At 46.0% G+C, this 20,477-nt stretch overlaps 1 protein-coding gene across 3 annotated transcripts in view; it reads left to right on the top strand.

Moving 5' to 3' along the window:
* Positions 1 to 20,477, top strand: part of LOC139263058 (dedicator of cytokinesis protein 2-like) — a 770,661-nt gene that overhangs the window by 574,255 nt on the left and 175,929 nt on the right. For 2 of the 3 annotated variants that reach the window (XM_070878576.1, XM_070878575.1), the window contains exons 31-33: positions 6,009 to 6,109; positions 11,462 to 11,520; positions 13,622 to 13,770. In XM_070878576.1, coding sequence (XP_070734677.1) covers positions 6,009 to 6,109; positions 11,462 to 11,520; positions 13,622 to 13,770 — 309 coding nt within the window. The remainder of the gene's footprint in view (positions 1 to 6,008; positions 6,110 to 11,461; positions 11,521 to 13,621; positions 13,771 to 20,477) is intronic. The other variant, XR_011593033.1, reaches the window with a different exon arrangement.

Below are 20,477 nucleotides of genomic sequence, written 5' to 3'. Positions count from 1 at the left end.
CAGGAAAGGGGTACTGAGGGAATGATCAGCAATGATCTTATTGAATGGTGGTGCAGACTCGAGGGGCCGAATTTCCTACTCCTGCACCTATTTTCTATGTTTCTATGTTTACGCTGATGCTTAAAGGGGTAATATAATAGCATGGATTGAGGATTGTTTAACGGACAGAAAACAGAGAGTAGGAATAAACAGGTCATTTTCAGGTTGGCAGGCTGTAACTAGTGGGGTGCTGCAAGGATCAGTGCTTGGGCCTCAGCTATTCACAATCTATATCAATAATTTGGATGAGCAGACCAAATGTAATATATACCCAAGTTTGCTGATGATACAAAGCTAGGTTGGAATATACATTGTGAAGAGGATGCAAAGAGACCACAAGAGGATATAGGCAGGCTAAGTGAGTGGGCAAGAACATGGCAAATGGAATATAATGTGGAGAAATGTGAAGTTATACATTTTGGTAGGAAACATAGAAAAGCAGAGTATTTTTTAAATGGTGAGATATTGGTAAAATGTTGGTGTTCAGAGGGATCTGGGTGTCCTTGTATACAACTCACTGAAAGTTAACATGCAGGTACAGCAAGCAATTAAGAAAACAAATGGTAAGTTCGCATTTTTTACAAGAGCCGATGAAGTACTTTTTGAAGTCTAGACACTTTTGTAACGTAGGAAATGCAGCAGCCAATTTAAGCACAGCAAGGTCACACAAATAGAAAAGAGATATTGACCAGATAATCTCTTTATAGTGTTGTCGTTTGAGGGATGATTATTGTCGAGCACACCAGGGGAAACATCCCTGCTCATCTTCGAATAGTGCCATGGGATCTATTATGTCCACTTGAGAGGGCAGATAGGACTTCGATTTAATGTCTCATCAGAAAGATGGCACCTCCGACAGTGCAGTGCTCCCTCAGTACTGCACTGGAATGTCAGCCTACTTCTAACCCAGAGATGAGAGTGCTGCCACTGAGCCTCTGCTGACACTTGTATCTATGCCTGAATCCCCTGCTTACAACACATTGAATAAAGATGTTTTCACAAAATTGGGCGTACGAAGAGCAATGTTTTGAAAAAAGTGAGAACCCGATATATCTGTATTTGATTTCAACGATAATTTATTTAGAAGTAAAACTGCTTTAAAAGTATGATTGGCCTCTTGATGCAAACTACCTTTTTCTCTCTGTTTCTGAGGCGGAGGGGGCTGAGAAGTACTTAACCAGTCCGGTTACCTCTGTTGCTCATCAAAAAGTAGCTGAGTGTGACACCCATCATGAGACATTAAGAGGAGCACAGCTTCTTCCAAATTTACTACAGCTTGAGCAACAGTTGTTGGGGATTTTCCTTGTGGAACTCCCAAAATCTTTTACTTCAACCACTCAAAAATAATTAAGCGCGTAGCAGCTTATAATTGGATCGGAGCAATTAGTGAGGAGATTGCTTGAGAGAGACAGTTACATCAAAAACAGCAAGACTTCCAAGTTAATAGAGAGTGACTTCTTTATGTGTCAGATACATAAATCAAGGAGTAGTGATTGTGGAGGAGGGAAAGACTGAAGGAGATGAGGAGCTCCACAGTTGTGAAGTCCTGATAAAGAATGAGTTAGAATAGGGAACGGTGTGATCAACCCAGATTTCAATCCAGGAAGAATATACCGAGGAAGAAGGTTGTTTAACATTGCATGTCTGTTTGCAAGTTTGCAGATGACATTAAGCTGGGTGGCAGTGTGAGCTGTGAGGAGGATGCTAAGGGGCTGCAGGGTGACTTGGACAGGTTAGGTGAGTGGGCAAATGCATGGCAGATGCAGTACAATGTAGATAAATGTGAGTTTATCCACTTTGGTGGCAAAAACAGTAAGGCAAAATATTATCTGAATGGTGACAGATTAGGAAAAGGGGAGGTGCAACAAGACCCGGGTGTCATGGTACATCAGTCATTGAAAGTTGGCATGCAGGTACAGCAGGCGGTGAAGAAGGCAAATGGCTTGCTGGCCTACATAGCGAGAGGATTTGAGTATAGGAGCAGAGAGATCTTACTGCAGTTGTACAGGGCCTTGGTGAGGCAACACCTTGAATATTGTGTACAGTTTTGGTCTCCTAATCTGAGAAAGGACATTCTTGCTATTGAGGGTGTGCAGCAAAGGTTCACCAGACTGATTCCCAAGATGGCAGGACTGACATATAAAGAAAGACTGAAACGACTAGGCTTATATTCATTGGAATTTAGAAGAATGAGAGGGGATCTCATTGAAACATAAAAAATTCGGACAGGATTGGACTGGTTAGATGCAGGAAGAATGTTCCCGATGTTGGGGAAGTCCAAATCCAGGAGTCTCAGTCTAAGGATAAGGGTTTTGCCATTTAGGACTGAAATGAGGAGAAACTTATTCACTCAGAGAATTGTGAACCTGTGGAATTCTCTACCACAGAAAGTTGTTGAGGCCAGTTCATTCCACGTATTCAAAAGGGAGTTAGATGTGGCCCTTACAGCTAAAGGGATCAAGGGATATGGAGGGAATGCAGGAATGGGGTACTAAAGTTGCATGATCAGTCATGATCATATTGAATGATGATGCAGGCTCGAAGGGCCGAATGGCCTACTCCTGCACCTATTTTCTATGTTTCTATGTCTGGAACAAAAAAGGAACTAGCGTTCACAACGGCCTCACTTTTCACTGGGTGGTGGGGAGGGAGCGGACGGAAGATGTAGTGGCGGGAAACCTGGAAGTCCGACCGAATTTAACGGCACGACCTGATTTAAATGTTTGAATTCCATTTCCCGGTTGGCAGCCAGCCTGATTAAGAGGCTGGCTGGCTGTCAGGTGGGAAGGCCTGTGTAACCAGGTAGTGGGAAACAGGTTGTCTTGGAGGGGCTGATGGGTGGGGTGGGGGATTGGGGGGAAGCACTCCTGCTCCTCCTGCCCCACAAGCAGTGCTGGAAAGGCATTTACTTGTTGAATCCAGCCGTTCCCGCCTCCTTTCAGCTGCCAGGTTTTCTGAGCCTTGGGAATATCGACCCATACCTGTTAAATTTAAAGCACAGCTACAATTTGAGGCATGCAAGCTCATTAAAATATTTAAATAATGGACTCAGCTCTGGAGAGCAGATTAGTTGCCTACTCATAACCTGCCTCTGTTAAAACTGGAAGTTCGTGGCGGGTACAGGCCGGGTTTCCCATTTTTGCATTTTTAATCTCCTCTTCCGCCTGTCCTGGGGGTGGTGGCGAGGGGGTGAGGATGATTAAACCTCCCACTCAAAGTCATGAATATTAATAAGATGAGGGTACGATAGGTTACAACAAAGAAGGACAGAGGAGGTAATTTTGACTTTTGTTTGATACATGAAATGGGTGATAGCAAATCAGCAGCCCATTTTACATGTCTTCCGATTTTAATTTCCATTGACTTTAATGGAAGGGACCTTTGAAGGGATGAGGCAGTAATTGACCACAGTACACTGGGTGGAAATATTAACTGATAAAATTACAGATGAACAGTGGGCGGTGTTCAAAGAAGTATTTGTAGAATGCAAGACCTGTACAAACCCTTAAAGAGCAAGAGCTCTACTTGCATAATTAAACAATCTTGGTCAACGAAAGAAGTGATAGATATGGTATGAAACTACAAGAAAGGGTTTATATGAATGCAAAAAATAGTGGCGATCCCGTGGACTAGGAGAGATATAAAGAACAGCAAAGGGATACAAAGAGTAAGAGCTACAAAAGGGAATAGGAGGAAAACCTTGCCGGCGTTTCAAGGAAAACACTGAAGATTTTTGCAAGTATATTAAGAGAAAGAGGGTGGCTAAAAGTAATGTTGTAATTGAAAATCATAAAATGGCAGACTTTCTAAATATTTACTTTATCTCGGTTTTCACAGTAGAAGATGACGATAAAGTACCAAAGATATGAGGAAAACTAAAATTAAATGAAGGGGAGTGTGATATATTCACAGAGCATGGCACACACAGCTCCTAACATGGCAGACAGCTCTCTCAGGAGCCACTGGAAATCTGCCTGGTTCTGTTTATTATTAACCCTACACTTGCAGTACATAATACGTCCACATCCACAGTGTGGAGCTACAACATTACAAGCTTACAGACATTACAGGGAGGAACTTATTAGTTTTAATATGTTAAAAAATGGTAATGAAGAAAATAACGAGACAAGATAGGCAAATCTCCAGGCCCTGATGGTTTCCACCCTAGGCTATTAAAAGAAGTAAATGAGGAAATCGCAGATGCTTTTGTGATGATCGTCCAAAACTTTCTTGATTCAGTAATTGTCCCCGTGGATTGGAAAGTTGCCAATGTTACTGCATTATTTAAGAAGAGTAGGAGAAATAGCAAAGAAATGATAGGCCTATTAGTCTAAACATCTGTTATGGGAAAGTTACTGGAATCTGTTGTTAGGGACAGCGTGACTGAGCACTTGGACAAATATGAACTGATTAGAGAGAGCTAGCATGGATTTGTAAAGGGTAAGTCATGTCTAACTAAACTACCTACATTTTTTGAGGAAGTCGCTAATGTGGAAGATAAGGGAGTATCTATTGATGTTATTTATATGTATTTCCAAAATACACTCAATAAGTTTCCATGCAGAGACTGTTAGCAGAAATGAAATCTCACGGAATTGGAGGCAACCTATTGACTGGTAGAAAATTGGATAGGGGGTAAGGGACAGAGAGTAGGGATAATGGGTGTTGGCATTATACCCATCTCGCCCTCAGCTTTTCACTACATTGATCAGTGACTTAGATAAAAGAATAGAGAGCAGTATATGCAAGTTTACTGGCGATACCAAGTTCGGTGGTAACAGTAAATAGATAGGTGAAGAAAACTGCAAAGGGACATTGATAGATTAAGTGAGTGGGCAAAACTATGGCATATGGAGTTTAGTGTGGGGAAGGTCAAGTTCATCCACTTTGGACCTTAGAATGATAGATCAGAGTACTTTCCAAATGGTGAGAAATTAGTAGTGGTGGAGGAGCAGAGCAATTTTGGTGTCCATGTACAGAAATCACAGAAAACTAGTGGACAGGTACAAAAAATTATTAAAAAGGCTAATGGAATGTTAGCCTTCATCTCAAGGAGACTGGAATACAAAGGGGAGGAAGTTATGCTATAGTTGTATAGAACTCTGGTTAGACCATACCTGGAGTCTGCATTCATTTCTGGGCTCAGGAAGGATATATAGGCCTTGGAGAGGTGCAGCGCAGATTCACCAGAATGATACCTGGGCTAAAGGGTTAAATTATAAAGACAGTTTTGATAAACTTGGCTTGTATTCCCTCGATTATAGAAGATTACGGGGTGATCTAATTGAGATGTTAAAGATGATATGATAGGGTAGATACAGGGAAACTATTTCCTCTGGTGAGGAAGTCCAGAACAAGGGGGCATAACATTGTAATTAGAGCTAGACCATTCAGGGATGAAGTCAGGAAGCACTTCTTCACATAAAGGGTAGAGGAAATCTAGCATTCTCTCCACAAAAAGCCTTTTGAGGCTTGGTCAATTGAAAATTTCAGAACTGAAATTGCTAGATTTTTTGTATGCAAGCATATTAAAGGATATAGAACTAAGACCGGTAAATGAAGTTAAGATACAGATCATCCATGATTTAATTGAATGGCAGAGAAAGCTCGAGGGGCTGAATGGCCTATTCCTGTTCCTATGTTCCCAGCAACAATTTGGCTATATTTCTTAGCGAATCTGTTGTTCCCTGTTTAATGCAACCCTGTTAAAAAGTAATAAATCTGGGAACAGTTTAAAATATAAAGCTCATGTATAACAAATATAAATTAGAAATATTGGCACAATTGGGTTGACAAGAACTTGCAATTATTAAGCATGTTTTATTATATTGCTTTAAAAATACCAACTTCTTCTGAATAATTTAAATAATTAGCCATAACATTGAGGTGTTACTTAAATAGTGATGGGTTTTGATATGTAGTAAAATTAAATTATGTTTCTGTGTCATTTTAAATGATTTTGTCGATAGCTGTGGAATAACTACTTTCATCTGGCCGTGGCCTTCATTACCCAAGCTTCACTACAGCTGGAACAGTTTTCCCAGGCAAAATGCACCAAGATCCTGAACAAGTAAGTGCCATTCACTAACGTTTTGTTACTTAGTCCCAGATATGACCCTTTATAATCAGAACAGAAGAAACCATGAAACAAGAAAAAGTCATTCAGTCCTTGCTCTTCCTACAAACCATGTACAGTCTACCTATGGTGTGCCCAAAATGAACCCTGTGGGTTACAAGAAGCCCTGGATAACCAGCTCTCAAAGACATAGGAACCTAGGGGCCAAAATTGTCCACCGCCCAAAACGGTCTGTTTTGAAGTGTTCCATTCACCCCAATGCATCGGATGGACAATCAGGAGAAATTCAGCTTTTTGATTTATGTTTCTGGTCGGAGCGGTGTTGGTGTGAGGGGAGGGGCAGAAGTGCAGTTGGATCGGAGTAGCCGCCACTAGTGGGGCGGAAGTGGAGGCAAGTCGGAGTGGCCGACGCGCCAAGTCATCAGCGCTGCGCTGATGATGTCATTGCGCTGGCGCGTTAAAGGGGAGGGCTGCTACGAAATCTGCAACCACTTTAGTGGCAAACACTGGGCCACCAGGGAGAGTTTCGGCCGGGCCAGTGGCCTGGCACCCAAGAGGGGGGCCAGGCTGCCTGTTGGAAGCCTGACTGAACCCGTGGGCATAATTGCCGGCCCGAACTGGCAGTTGGCTGACAAAGAAAATAATATGGAGTCACCGGCAGCGCCACCTCCCCTTTAAGAGCAGCCGCGCTGCCAAGCCACAGAAAGGGCACGGACAGAAAAAGCTGTTGGGGCACTGAGCGGTGGCGCCGCTCTCACAGAGCAATTTCTGAACAGGGCAATTTCCTGCGGCGCAATTTTGGAAAGCGGTCACCGGCGGTCGGTAAGGGATCGGTGCATGCACGACGGGCGGGAAAACAGGTGGAGCAGTGCCCTACACTGCTCCAAAAGTAAAGGAGCTCAATATCAAAAATGGCAGCCCCTCCGCGGCGACTCGGCAGCCAGTCCGCAACAAGCCATGGTCACCGCTTTCAGGCAGCCACGGGCCTTATAGAAAGGGACAATTTTGGCCCCCAGTTGTCCTTATTAAATGCTAAATCAGCACACCAAGATCTGTTAGTTGCAAATGAATGGACATTTCATGTTGTTAGTGAAACTCTGTGTGGTAAATTGGCAAATTAGTGCAAATATATGCAAATTAGTGGGATGTGGATTTAAACTTGATACATGGCCCATGAAGCACCATGCTATTACGTTGTAAAACAAAAAGCTTGAGCATCCTGCTCTACTCAGTGATGAACTCTGCCCTGTCCATTTAATCTCCACTGGGAGAGTATTGGAAAAATATTCTCTGATTAAGTAATCAAACCAAACTCGGGAATATTCAGCCATCCTCACATCGCATCATTCTATCCCAGCTGGACAGTACATGAACTGTCATGTCCATGGAGCATTTAAAATCTCGGTTTCGTTGTTGTCAAGGTCCTCAGTTCTGGTACTGAGAAGGTAATTATCCAGCTAATGATTGGATCAGTTAAACAAGGCAATAGGCCAGATCTCGCTGGAAAAATAACGGCGTGTTAACAACTCACGCTGTTATTAATTCACAGATCAGTCAGCAAATTGAGGGGATTAAGAGAAACCATGTGAGTTGTGAATCTGCAGAACTTGCTGGTCAATTTCCGCTGTTTGCTTCACACAAGCGACATCTCGTCCTCGGCCTCCTCGTTATTTTTAAAAACTTGATGGAGTTGCTCATTAACTGCCGATTAAACTTGCCGCAGAAAGTTAGGGCTGAATTTTACAGTGTAAGTACATTTTTATGGCCCTTATTTTCCACGCTGGATTTTCGGTGCCCGTGCATGTTAATGTACAATTTTTTTGTGTACGTTTGAGGCAGAAAAAAATATCGGGACTTTCGGCAAAGAAATATTTGAATTTGGCACCGCGCTCTCCAAAGTTAATCTGGGGGATGGAGCTTCAAGTCTGCACTAAAAACTCTCTGGGCAGGCGCAAAAAGCTGAAGTTGCCAGGGCAACCAGAGACGCTGAATCTCTCTCCCCAAAAAGGACTGCTATCCCACCGCTGCTGAAAGGGTCACAAAGGACCTCTTTCCCCCCCCCCACCCCCCACCCGCAATTGGACCCGCTACTACCGCTCCCCCTCTGCCCCCCTCCCCCAGCTGGACCCACGGCCACCGCGTCCCCACCCACGCCCCCCCCCCCCGCCCATCCCGGCTGGACACGCTGCCACCTCTCTTCACCACCCCCCCCAAGCTGGATACGCTGCCACCACTCCACTCACCCCACCCCGCCCCCCAGCTGGACCCACAGCCAGCTCTTTCCCCCCCCCCCGCGTACCCCCCTCTCTCAAGGCTGGACCCTCCCGCCCCCGCCTGCTGGACCCACTGCAGTCCCCGGCCAAATGTCATTCCCACTTCCGAACTTCAACTCGCAGGGGAAGCAGGACTGAACAGGGGGGCCGTTCGGCCAGGGATTGCAGCAGATCCAACCGGTGGGAAGCGGTCCTTTTGGCCCGGGAAAGCAGCGGGGGGAGCAGTCCTTTCTGCCTAGAAATTTTCTTCTCTTGCTCCAAAAAGAGATCCCTGTGCAAAAAAAAAAGGTATTTTTATCGTGTATTCTTATTGCCTCGCTCCTGTCCAGAAAAACACCGCCCGCTCCCGGTTTGACTCATGTCTGCGGCAAAAATTTTTAAACTGCCGCACATGGTCGGCGCCAGCATCCAAACATTAGCCAAAGTTAGAAAGTGAGTATTTCATGCCAAAAAACGTTTGGATGCCAAAAAAACAATGCACAATCGTGGCGAAAATAGGGGCCAATGATTGTTAATGCAGTGTCAATCAACCTCTCTGACCTAGAAAGGGAACAATTTAAACTGTGCAGTCTCATTCCTGCTAAGAGATGGATGTTATGAAGTAATGCTCCTAGCTCAGAGTTTCACGTGATCAGTGTGCATAGCTAGAACTGGGGCACAGAGCTCAGGCTGTTCTGTTTTCCTTCCGTTCATTAGACGGACATAAAATCACAGAGACTGCGGCAATCCCTACTCTATCTCTAAACTTATTAATGAGTGAATCACTGAAAAATAAAGAAAGATGTGCATTTCTATATTGCCTTTCATAACTTCAGAATGTCCCAAAGCAATTTACAACCAATGAAGTACTACGCACCTTTCCCAATGTCGGGTCTGTCAGCGCTGAGCAGACTTGACAGGTAGCAACAGGCGACCCAATTAAACAAATTATAATGTACTTACCAGATCCTTATCATGCTTTTTTACATTAATTTTTAACTTTGACTTCATGGCCATGGAAACCACGCTGTCTGTCAACCTGAGCTGGTAGTTCAGTGGCCATTGCTCCAGCTGATTGCTTGACGACTTCAAATGTTCAGTAAAAGCTCCCACCTGACAGAGATCACCTCCCTCAGCCACAAGCTCTTCCTCACTGCATTTCCACAAGATTCAGCATGCTGTAAGTCTTTCTATAAGTCTCCATCCAGTCTCACCTCGTTACCTCTCTCACCATTGACAGATCGCTTCTTTAATCTGTATTTCACCTGCCATCTATTCCATCGACATGGGTGCCGTTTATAATTCCTCACCTTGTTCCTCAGAATTAGACCACGGTGAACCCCAACTCCAGTACTACCAGGCACACCAGTAGCACCAACAACAACAACAACCTTCTCCACAATTACCTGTTACTGCACAGGACACCATGCATAAGCAGTTGACTATATTGCTGCCTGGGATGACAGGAACGGCCTCACCATGGCCAGATTTACTTAATTTGACACTGTTCACACTGGCTGCCACATGATGTGCCAGGTTGGCACCACCCCACACCAACACCATAAAGCAATCCTACAATGATCAAGCCATTTCTTTCACACTCATCATCACTGAGGGGGATATCGTTATGTCTCACCATTCACTGCAGCTCACTAAGCCACTTCCAAACCTGCACACAAATCTCTCCCAAGACTGGAAAGTGTTGAAAATAAAGATTTCAATGTTTAATACCACATCTATCGAAACTTTACATGAACATTGGCTAAAAGACCCAAGTGCCTATCCTTGTGTGTTGTTAGCTGGTGTGATTGCACTAGGATGAGGGTGAGTGTGAGGGGTGGTTAGTGAGATGGGGATGTGATAATGTAGATAGAGAGGAATGGGTGGAAGTGCAGGGTAAGTTTGTGTGAAAAATGATGTAGGGGTAGGGTAGGGAAGGCAGAGTGATGGGGATGTGATGAGAGACACAGCAGGAGGAGGGCTAGTGTGGCTTTGCAGTAACATTTCGTGATCTACTGAGACCATTGAAAGGTTTGCAGCACTGCACCCAGATCCTCCTGATGACATCTCTGCTTGTGCCCTCCTGTGCAATGTGCAACCAGGCTGCTTTGGTCTCCTGGGGAGGTGTCTTCCACCCATCGGAAGGGAAGAGGACCACCCTGCATGCTTTGACTCCCTCCATAAGCATCTGGAGGGAGTCATGGGAGAACCTGGGTGCAGCCTTCTGCGTCTGTGCAGTGATTGTCAGTGTTTGCAGCACCTCAATGCTGTAGAACACCAACAGCACAAATGTAAAACAATAGTTGGCCATGGTCCCTTTAAGGAAACCAGCTGATGATGCGTTATGAATGATATCACCAGACCTGCTTCTAATTGGGCCAGGAAATGCTCTGGGCGGGCTTAACAACGTAATTCATTTTAGAAAGTGGGATGGAACCAGCAGCGGGGCCACAACCTGCCACCAACATCGCCTGCACCGGACCTGCCGAGGTGAGCACAATCCCGGCCTAAATCTCAGCAGTCATCCTGATATCAATGGTCTCTACTGTCTTACCTTTGCTGTTTTTGCCAGGTAGAGTGCCTCCTGCAGATGTGGGGAAGGCAAGCATGGAGCTGAGAACATAAGAAATAGGAGCAGCAGTAGGCCACACGGCCCTAGAGCTTTTTCCGCCATTCAATAAGTTCATGGCTGATATTCTACCTCATCTCCACTTACCCGCTCTATCCTATATTCCTTGATTTCCTTAGTGCCCAATTATTTATTGATCTAGGTCTTGAATATTCTCAAAGATTGAGCATCCACAGCCCCCTGGAGTAGAGAATTTCAAAGATGCACCACCCTCTGAGTGAAGACATTTTTTCTTGTCTCAGTCCTTATCCTGAGGCTGAGTAGAAAACAACTATCACACATCAGTTAATTAAGAAGCTATCAGTGAATAAATAAGCACCACAGGATACTCTGCCACCCTAAAGGAAGGCAGAAAACATGTCGTGGGAATGGTAGTAATAATGGGATAAAGTAGTGGGAATATTTTTATTTACAATTTTTGGCAGTTGTACAATATATTAAATTAAAACACTCCATTCCTTTCAGGTATGGGGATATGAGGCGTCTAATTGGATTCGATATTCGTGACATGTGGTACAAGCTTGGTGAGTGATCATTTTGATTGAAGTGGCTTTTCAATGTGCATTTACTGTTACTGCAGACTGAGTATTGGACCCCACTGGCTCGGTGGGTGACTGCTCCGCCCAAAGTGCTATTGAGCCACAAAATACCCATCCAGATCCCCAGTCTCAGAGAATTCGCATCTTTCTCAGCTAGGACAGTGATGGCAACTTTACAAATGCCCTGACTGCCTATGGGATAGGGAGGGGGCATAAACTCTACCAGAGTCACCCCTAATCACCACCCAATTCGGCCAAGATTTACACCCACAATCACCACCCTGTGGGACCAAGGTTCACACCCCCGATCACCACCCTGTGGGACCAAGGTTCACAACTCGATCACCACCCTGTGGGACCAAGTGTCTCACCCCTGATCACCACCCTGTGGGACCAAGTGTCTCACCCCTGATCACCAACTTGTGGGACCAAGGTTCACACCGCCTGATCACCACCCTGTGGGACCAAATGTTTCACCCCCGATCACCACCCTGTGGGACCAAGGTTCACACCCCCGATCACCACCCTGTGGGACCAAGTGTCTCACCCCTGATCACCACCCTGTGGGACCAAGGTTCACACCCCCGATCACTACCCTATAGGACCAAGGTTCACAACTTGATCACCACCCTGTGGGACCAAGGTTCACACCCCCCGATCACCACCCTGTGGGACGAAGTGTCTCACCCCTGATCACCACCCTGTGGGACCAAGTGTCTCACCCCTGATCACCAACCTGTGGGACCAAGGTTCACACCCCCTGATCACCACCCTGTGGGACCAAGTGTTTCACCCCGATCACCACCCTGTGGGACCAAGGTTCACACCCCCGATCACCACCCTGTGGGACCAAGTGTCTCACCCCTGATCACCACCCTGTGGGACCAAGGTTCACACCCCCGATCACTACCCTATAGGACCAAGGTTCACAACTTGATCACCACCCTGTGGGACCAAGGTTCACAACTCGATCACCACCCTGTGGGACCAAGTGTCTCACCCCTGATCACCACCCTGTGGGACCAAGTGTCTCACCCCTGATCACCAACCTGTGGGACCAAGGTTCACACCCCCTGATCACCACCCTGTGGGACCAAGTGTTTCACCCCCGATCACCACCCTGTGGGACCAAGGTTCACACCCCCGATCACCATCCTGTGGGACCAAGGTTCACAACTTGATCACCACCCTGTGGGACCAAGGTTCACACCCCCCGATCACCACCCTGTGGGACCAAGTGTCTCACCCCTGATCACCACCCTGTGGGACCAAGTGTCTCACCCCTGATCACCACCCTGTGGGACCAAGTGTCTCACCCCTGATCACCACCCTGTGGGACCAAGTGTCTCACCCCCGATCACTACCCTGTGAGACCAAGTGTCTCACCCCCGATCACTACCCTGTGGGACCAAGTGTCTCACCCCCGATCACTACCCTGTGGAACCAAGTGTCTCACCCCCGATCACTACCCTGTGGGACCAAGAGTCTCACCCCCGATCACCACCCTGTGGGACCAAGGTTCACAACTCGATCACCACCCTGTGGGACCAAGTGTCTCACCCCCGATCACCAACCTGTGGGACCAAGTGTCTCATCCCCTGATCACCACCCTGTGGGACCAAGTGTCTCACCCACGATCACCACCCTGTGGGATAGGTGTCACATCCCTGATCACCACCCTGTGGAACCGAGTGTCTCACCCCTGATCACCACCCAGTAGAGTAAAGTTTTCCGCCCCAATCGCTATTTGTTTTTCCTCCGGGAAAGTATGCTCAAATGGGTGGTAGTAGGACAGGATGTGGGTTTGCTATAATCACCCCACTCTGATCGTGACCCTCTTAATAAGATCATACATGGGGAACAGTCATTCGGATTAATTACTGGATGACGACCAGCACCCAGGGGATTGAATCAGTGGCTTCTGATGTGGAGGAAAGAACTAGGAACAAAAGCAGAGCATAGGCAATACCAGTTAGTTCTAACAAATAATAAAACCAACGTTACTGATTAAGGTCAGGTTTGCAGTGAGGACTATTTCCAGGCATCATATTTTCTAATCAGCTTTTATTTACATATTGAATGACAGCACAAAACAAGATCCACTTCATCCCAGAGATGGTTGGCCCAATCCTAGAAATGACCCTGATCCCGGAGGTCGAACTCCGCAAAGCCACGATCCCTATCTTCTTTGACATGATGCTGTGCGAGTACTCTGTGTTCAATAAGTTCAGAAAGGTATGAAGGAAGATTAATGGTCATCTCCTAGTCTTCATGAAGCAATATGTTGGAAGATAGTTAAAGGGGCATGCTTCTCAAGAATTTTTGTCTGGTAAACAGAAGCCAAAAGCGGGGCGGGTGGAGGGGTGGGGGTGGTGCTGGTGTGGAAAATGGGGACGGAGCGATTTATGGGTCATGTGATACCTGTTCACGATAATTTCACAGTAAGGAATCAACAATTTCAGCATCAGTTAGATCTCTTGTTCTAAATGGCTGTGCTTGTGGATGTGATAGATAATACTGCACCCTACCGAACACACATCGAATGAGCTTCGTTGGAACATGGAATAAGTAGAATCATTGAACCTTGCAAATCAGAAAGAGGCCGTAGGCTCATTGTACCTGTGTTGGCTATTTGAAAGAGCTAGCCAATTAGTTGCACTCCCTTTCCCCATAGCCTTGCAATAGAAACATAGAAACATAGAAAATAGGTGCAGGAGTAGGCCATTCGGCTCTTTGAGCCTGCACTGCCATTCAATGAGTTCATGACTGAACAATGTTTTCCTTTTCAATTATGCATCCAATTCCTTTTTAAAAGTTACTATTGAATTTCCTGCCACCACCTTTTCAGACAGTGCAGTCCAGAAAAAATGTAGCTGATCCCAAGAATAGGGCAAAGCCACCCACCCTTGAGCAGATGCAAAATCAGAGTGCGCGAAATATTTAAAAACAAAACTATGAGCACCTGCGCATAAGGGGTAGAATTGCACAACATGTAGCATGGGTCAATGTACGAACCTAACGTACGATCTCCAACAAGAAGCATCAGTAAATCTAAATGCTCCAATATAATACATTGCACATCAGAGAAGCACTATTACATTTAATTGGGGCCCGCTAGTCAAAGAGTAACTGAGTAAATTCCTCTACCAATCCACATTATATCAAAGACAGTATCTACCAACAAGTTTCTCAAACACAGTGCAATGGTCATTCTGGTCCATAAAATCCTGCTTGTGGTATCTTCCCAATGTTTGAGACCATTTAAACGGAAAGTTATACCAAGCAGTAGAGTATCTCCTAATGTAGTAACCCAGTAACCCAGCCCCCACCTGCCCTCCACTCCTGAGTAGCTATTTCTCTTCTGTCAATCTTGACTAGCCATCTGCCTCAGAAATTCAGGTTAACTTAAAGACTGCAAATGGCCACACTTTTGACTGCATCTCGATGCAAGGTAGGGTTTCTGCATCCGAGCATTACAAACAGCAGCACATGGGGAGACACTGATTACGTAGTGTGAACGATACACTTATGGTATTGATGGGACTCTGTTCCTGGTGGATAACATGGAGTCAGAATCAGAATTCTGATTCACATCAGACTTCTCATATAATCATTCCCAATGGTAACGACCGTTAGTGTTCAGCTCACGGCCTAATGGAGAATATTCAGATCAGAAAGTCTCAGGTTCAAAACCAAGCCAGTGCCGAGTTAGCTGATGGCAGCAGAGGCAGTTGATGGGGAGTTACAATTGGCTACATTAAGAATAGGAATAGGCCATTCAGCCCATTGAGCCTGTTCCTCCATTCAATTAGATCATGGCTGATCTGCACCTCAACTCCACTTTCCTACATTGCTCTGTATCCCTTGTTGCCCTTACATAACAAAAATCTATTGATCTCAGTCTTGAATGCTTGTTAAGCTTTAAAACTTAACATTAAAGTAAATTACATTAAATTGGCATATAATATTATGAGGAGCTTAGTTAGAGTGGGTAGGAAGGACCTATTTCCCTTAGCAGAGAGGTCAATAAACAAGTAATTGGTAGAAGGATTAGAGGCGAGTTTTCACCCAGAGGGTTGTGGGGGTCGAGAATGCACGGCCTGAAAGGAGTGGTAGAGGCAGAAACCCTCATCACACTTACAAAATATTTGCATATCCAAGTACTTTTTATCAGTCTTTACGGTAGAGGGCACTAACAATATTCTGACAGTGGATAGTCAAGGGGCTATAGAGGGGGAGGAACTTAACACAATCACAATCACTAAAGAGGTGGTGTTCAGGAAGATAATGTGACTAAAGGCAAATAAATCCCCTGGACCGGATGGCTTGCATCCTAGGATCTTAAGAGAAATAGTGGCAGGAATTGTGGATGCATTGGTTGTAATTTACCAAAATTCCCTGGATTCTGGGGAGGTCCCAGCAGATTGGAAAACTGCAAATGTAATGCCTCTATTTAAAAAAGGAGGCAGACAAAAAGCAGGAAACTATAGCCCAGTTAGCCTAACATCTGTGGTTGGAAAAATGTTGGAGTCCATCATTAAAGAAGCAGTAGCAGGACATTTGGAAAAGCAAAATTCGGTCAGGCAGAGTCAGCATGGATTTATGAAGAGGAAGTCATGTTTAACAAATTTGCTGGAGTTCTTTGAGGATGTAACAAACAGGGTGGATAAAGGGGAACCAGTGAATGTGGTATATTTGGACTTCCAGAAGGCATTTGATAAGGTGCCACATAAAAGGTAACTGCACAAGATAAAAGTTCACGGGGTTGGGGGTAATATGTTGGCATGGATAGTGGATTAGCTCACTAACAGAGAACAGAGAGTCAGGATAAATGGTTCATTCTCTGGTTGGCAACCAGTAACTAGTGGGGTGGCGCAGGGATCATTGCTGGGACCCCCAACTATTTACAATCTATATTAATGACTTGGAAGAAGGGACTGAGTGTAACGTAGCCAAGTTTGCTGATGATACAAAGATGGGCGGAAAAGCAATGTGTGAGGAGGACACACAAATTCTGCAAAAGGACATAGGCAAAAATTTGGCAGATGGATTATAATGTTGGAAAGTGTGAGGTCATGCATTTTGGCAGAAAAAAATCAAAGAGCAAGTTACTATTTAAATGGAGAAAGATAGCAAAGTGCCACCGTACAGCGGGACCAGGGTATACTTGTACACAAAACACAAAAGGATAGTATGCAGGTACAGCAAGTGATCAGGAAGGCCAATGGTATCTTGGCCTTTGTTGCAAAGGGGATGGAGTATCAAGCAGGGATGTCTTACTACAGCTATATAAGGCATTGGTGAGGCCGCACCTGGAATATTGCGTGCAGTTTTGGTTTCCATATTTACGAAAGGATATACTTGCTTTGGAGGCAGTTCAGAGAAGGTTCACTATGTTGATTTCCGGGGATGAGGGGGTTGACTTATGAGGAAAGGTTGAGTAGGTTAGGCCTTTGCTCATTGGAATTCAGAAGAATGAGAGGTGATCTTATCGAAACGTATAAGATTATGAGGGGGCTTGACAAGGTGGATGCAGAGAGGATGTTTCCACTGATGGGTGAGACTAGAACTAGAGGGCATGATCTTAGAATACGGGGCCGCTCATTTAAAACAGAGATGAGGAGAAATTTCTTCTCTGAGAGTTGTAAATCTGTGGAATTCGCTGCCTCAGAGAGCTGTGGAAGCTGGGATATTGAAAAATTTAAGTTAGAAATAGACAGTTTCTTAAACGATAAGGGGATAAGGGGAGCGGGCAGGGAAGTGGAGCTGAGTCCATGATCAAATCAGCCATTATCTTTTGAATGGTGGAGCAGGCTCGAGGGGCCGTATGGCCTACTCCTGTTCCTATTTCTTATGTTCTTATGTTCTTGAAGTGCCATTACTTACAGGGCTACAGACCAAGAGCTGGAAAGTGGAATTAGGCTGGATAGCCTTTTTCAGTCAGCACAGACACGATGAGACAAATGTCCTCCTCCTGTACCGTAAGTTTCTATGGGCCCGAACTTGGTCAAAGCCAAGGCCTGCCCAAGTGCCACCCAAAGGACCGCCGAGGGCTGCCGAGAGATCGGGCAGTACTTTGCCAGGAAGATTCCTCCAAAAGATATCGCAGTTCTGCCTGGCAGCAAAATAACGAGTTATGCCGTCAATCTGGGCGGTAGTGGGCGGGAGCTCCCAATCTCAGCGGTAAATGCGAACCTCGCCAAAGTGCTGCCAAGGATTGAGTTGAGCCCAGCGAGGGGGGCGGGTGGGGGTAGACCTAAAAATAAAAATTTTCACAAAATAAATGCACTGGAATACCTTCAGAGGACACCATACAGATAAATCGCTGGAAAAAAATATTAAAACTAACCTTTTTGTGCAGGTCTTCTTACTTATCGTTGGGGTTAGACCTGCCTCCACGCAGCAGTCTTTCCCCCTGCTTCCGCCGACTCCTGCCCGGAGGAATCTGCCAGCTCGACGGGCGGAAGGTCACTTAAGGACGGTTCCCAGCGGTCCTCCCCTCCCGCCGACAGTAGACCGAGATGAATCTGTCACCGAGGGGAGAGCGGCGAAAAAACTCGGCGGCAGTGGGCGGCAAGGCCACCAATTTCGGCCCCAAACATTCTATGAAAAGAACGAAAGGGGAAGTTAGAAGAATCTTTATGCACACACAGGCCCCAAGTTTCCACATGATTTGCTCCTGATTTTTAGGAGCAACTGGTGTAGAACGGAGTATCTTAGAAATCGGAATTCTCCACATTTAGTTTGCTCCAGTTCTACTCAGTTAGAACAGTTTCACTTTGGAACAGAATTTTTTTTTTCAAAAGGAGGCGTGTCCGGCCACTTACGCCTGTTTTCAAAGTTTCGGCAGTGAAAACTTACTCCAAACTAACTTAGAATGGAGTAAGTGAGGATTTTTGTACGCTCGAAAAAACCTTGTCTACACTTTAGAAAATCAGGCGTAGATTACAAATCAGGCGTAGGGAATGGTGGGGGGCGGTGTTTAAAGGGAAGTTTACAAACATTTAACACTTCAGTTTTACAAATAAAGAGCCATCATCAATAATAAATGATAAATACATCAATAAATCAACCAATAAATCAATCAAAAAAAAATTAAAAAGAAATATATATTTTTTTTAATCAATAAATAAAACATTTTCTACTTACCGACTGCAGCACCGGGAGCCCTCCAACAGCGTGCTGGGATGCCACCCTCAGTGTGTCTCTGTCAGTGTCTCTATCTCTCTGTCTGTCTGTGTGTCTCTCATTCTCTGTCTGTCAGTGTCTGTGTTTCTGACAGCGAGGGGAGGGGGAGGAGGGGGGTAGAGGGAGAGAGGGGGGGGAGCAGAGGGAGGGAAGGGGGAGAGATGGGGGGGAAGGAGATGGGGTGGGGGGGAAGGAGATATGGGGGGGAAGGAGATATGGGGGGGGTGAAGGAGATATGGGGGGGTGAAGGAGATTGACGGGGGGGGAAGGAGATTTGGAGGGGGTGAAGGAGATTGGGTGAGGGGGGGGGAAGGAGAAGGGGGAGGGAGGCTGAACGGGCCGGGCCCGAGACTTCGGGCAGATCCCGTCCCCAACACCAGATTTACAGGTAGGTGACGTTGGGTCGGGTCGGGGGAGTGGTGGGAGGGAGGTCGGTTCGGTTCGGGTCGGGGGGAGGGAGGGAGGGAGGGAGGGAGAGGGAGGTCAGGTCGGGTGGAGGGAGGTCAGGTCGGATCCAGTCCGGAGGCGGGGGGGGGGGGAGTGGGTGTCAGGTCCGGTCCGGGGGCGGGGGGCTGGGGAGCGGGTGTCGGGTCCGGTCCGGGGGCGGGGGGGGTGCGGGAAGCAGGAGTCGGGTCGGCAGGAAGCAGGAGCTGGCCGTGGGAGGAGCTTTATTCATGCAGCCCCAGTGAGGCCATTCGGCCAGGGCTAGGGGCTGCGTGCTTTGGGCCCCTCCCACACAGTTTCGGGTGCCTGGAGCTACTGCACTTGCGTGCCCACTGTAGCGTGCATGTGCAGAGGTCCCAGTACTGTTTTTGGCGCAGGGACCTGGCTCCGCCTCCCACAGCTCCTGCTGCGCTGCGCCGAGGGCCAGAGGACCTGCAGGGAGGTGGAGAATACGGAGGATTTTTTTAGGTGCACTTTGTGGCGCGAAAAACGGGCGTCCAGGTCGGGACTGCGCCGTTCTTGGCACGGCTCGAAATTTGGGCCCACAGAGTTATTACAACAGAGAATGCTTTACTATAAATGACTGTTGAAGCAAATATTATAGCCACTTGAAAGAGCATTTGCATAAGTATTTGAAAAGGAAGAAAAATGAGCAGGAAAATGCCATTTGAGTGGAAAGCTCCAGTTGGCGAACAAGGGCATAGCACAATAGGCCTCCTTCTGTGATCTCCTCCTGTGCTGTAATTTCTATGATTTCATTAGTTAAACCCCAACAGTCGGATAAGGTAAACAGGTTCAAACCAATGACAGATAAAAGTAGGATTGATGCCACAAAATTCTTCTTCATGGTAAGAGTGATCCACACGTCGAATAGACATCTGTATATGGAATGGGGACAAAAGAAAACTGAAATCATTTGTGAAACGGCTGGAGTGTGTGACGGGGTCGGGGAAGGAAGAAGTTGTAGGTTTGTGCCGATTGGATGAGCCAAGATGGACCAAATGGCCTTTCTTGTCCATTTGACGTATTCCAGGGGGAAGCGTTTTCTGCCAATTAATATGACAGAAGCTTAAGGACATCTTGATAAGGTTTCATGGGAATGACAGCAGGGGCCTTGAAAGTAAAAACACTGGGTGCCAATCCAAAAAGAACAGCTGTGAAATACTGGAGAGATATTGGGAAGTTTGATAAGAGTTGGAGCAGATCCAATTGAATAGATTACTGGTTGATAACAAATATTATTTCCACCATCTATGTCTCTCACTATTTGGAGTGCTTTCCATCTTTCAAATAATGGTTTCACAAATATT

Source organism: Pristiophorus japonicus, chromosome 4, assembly GCF_044704955.1.
Source record: "Pristiophorus japonicus isolate sPriJap1 chromosome 4, sPriJap1.hap1, whole genome shotgun sequence".
Lineage (NCBI taxonomy): Eukaryota > Metazoa > Chordata > Chondrichthyes > Pristiophoridae > Pristiophorus > Pristiophorus japonicus.
The sequence above is the reverse complement of the archived record's forward strand: the minus strand, read 5'-3'. Positions and strand labels throughout refer to the sequence as shown.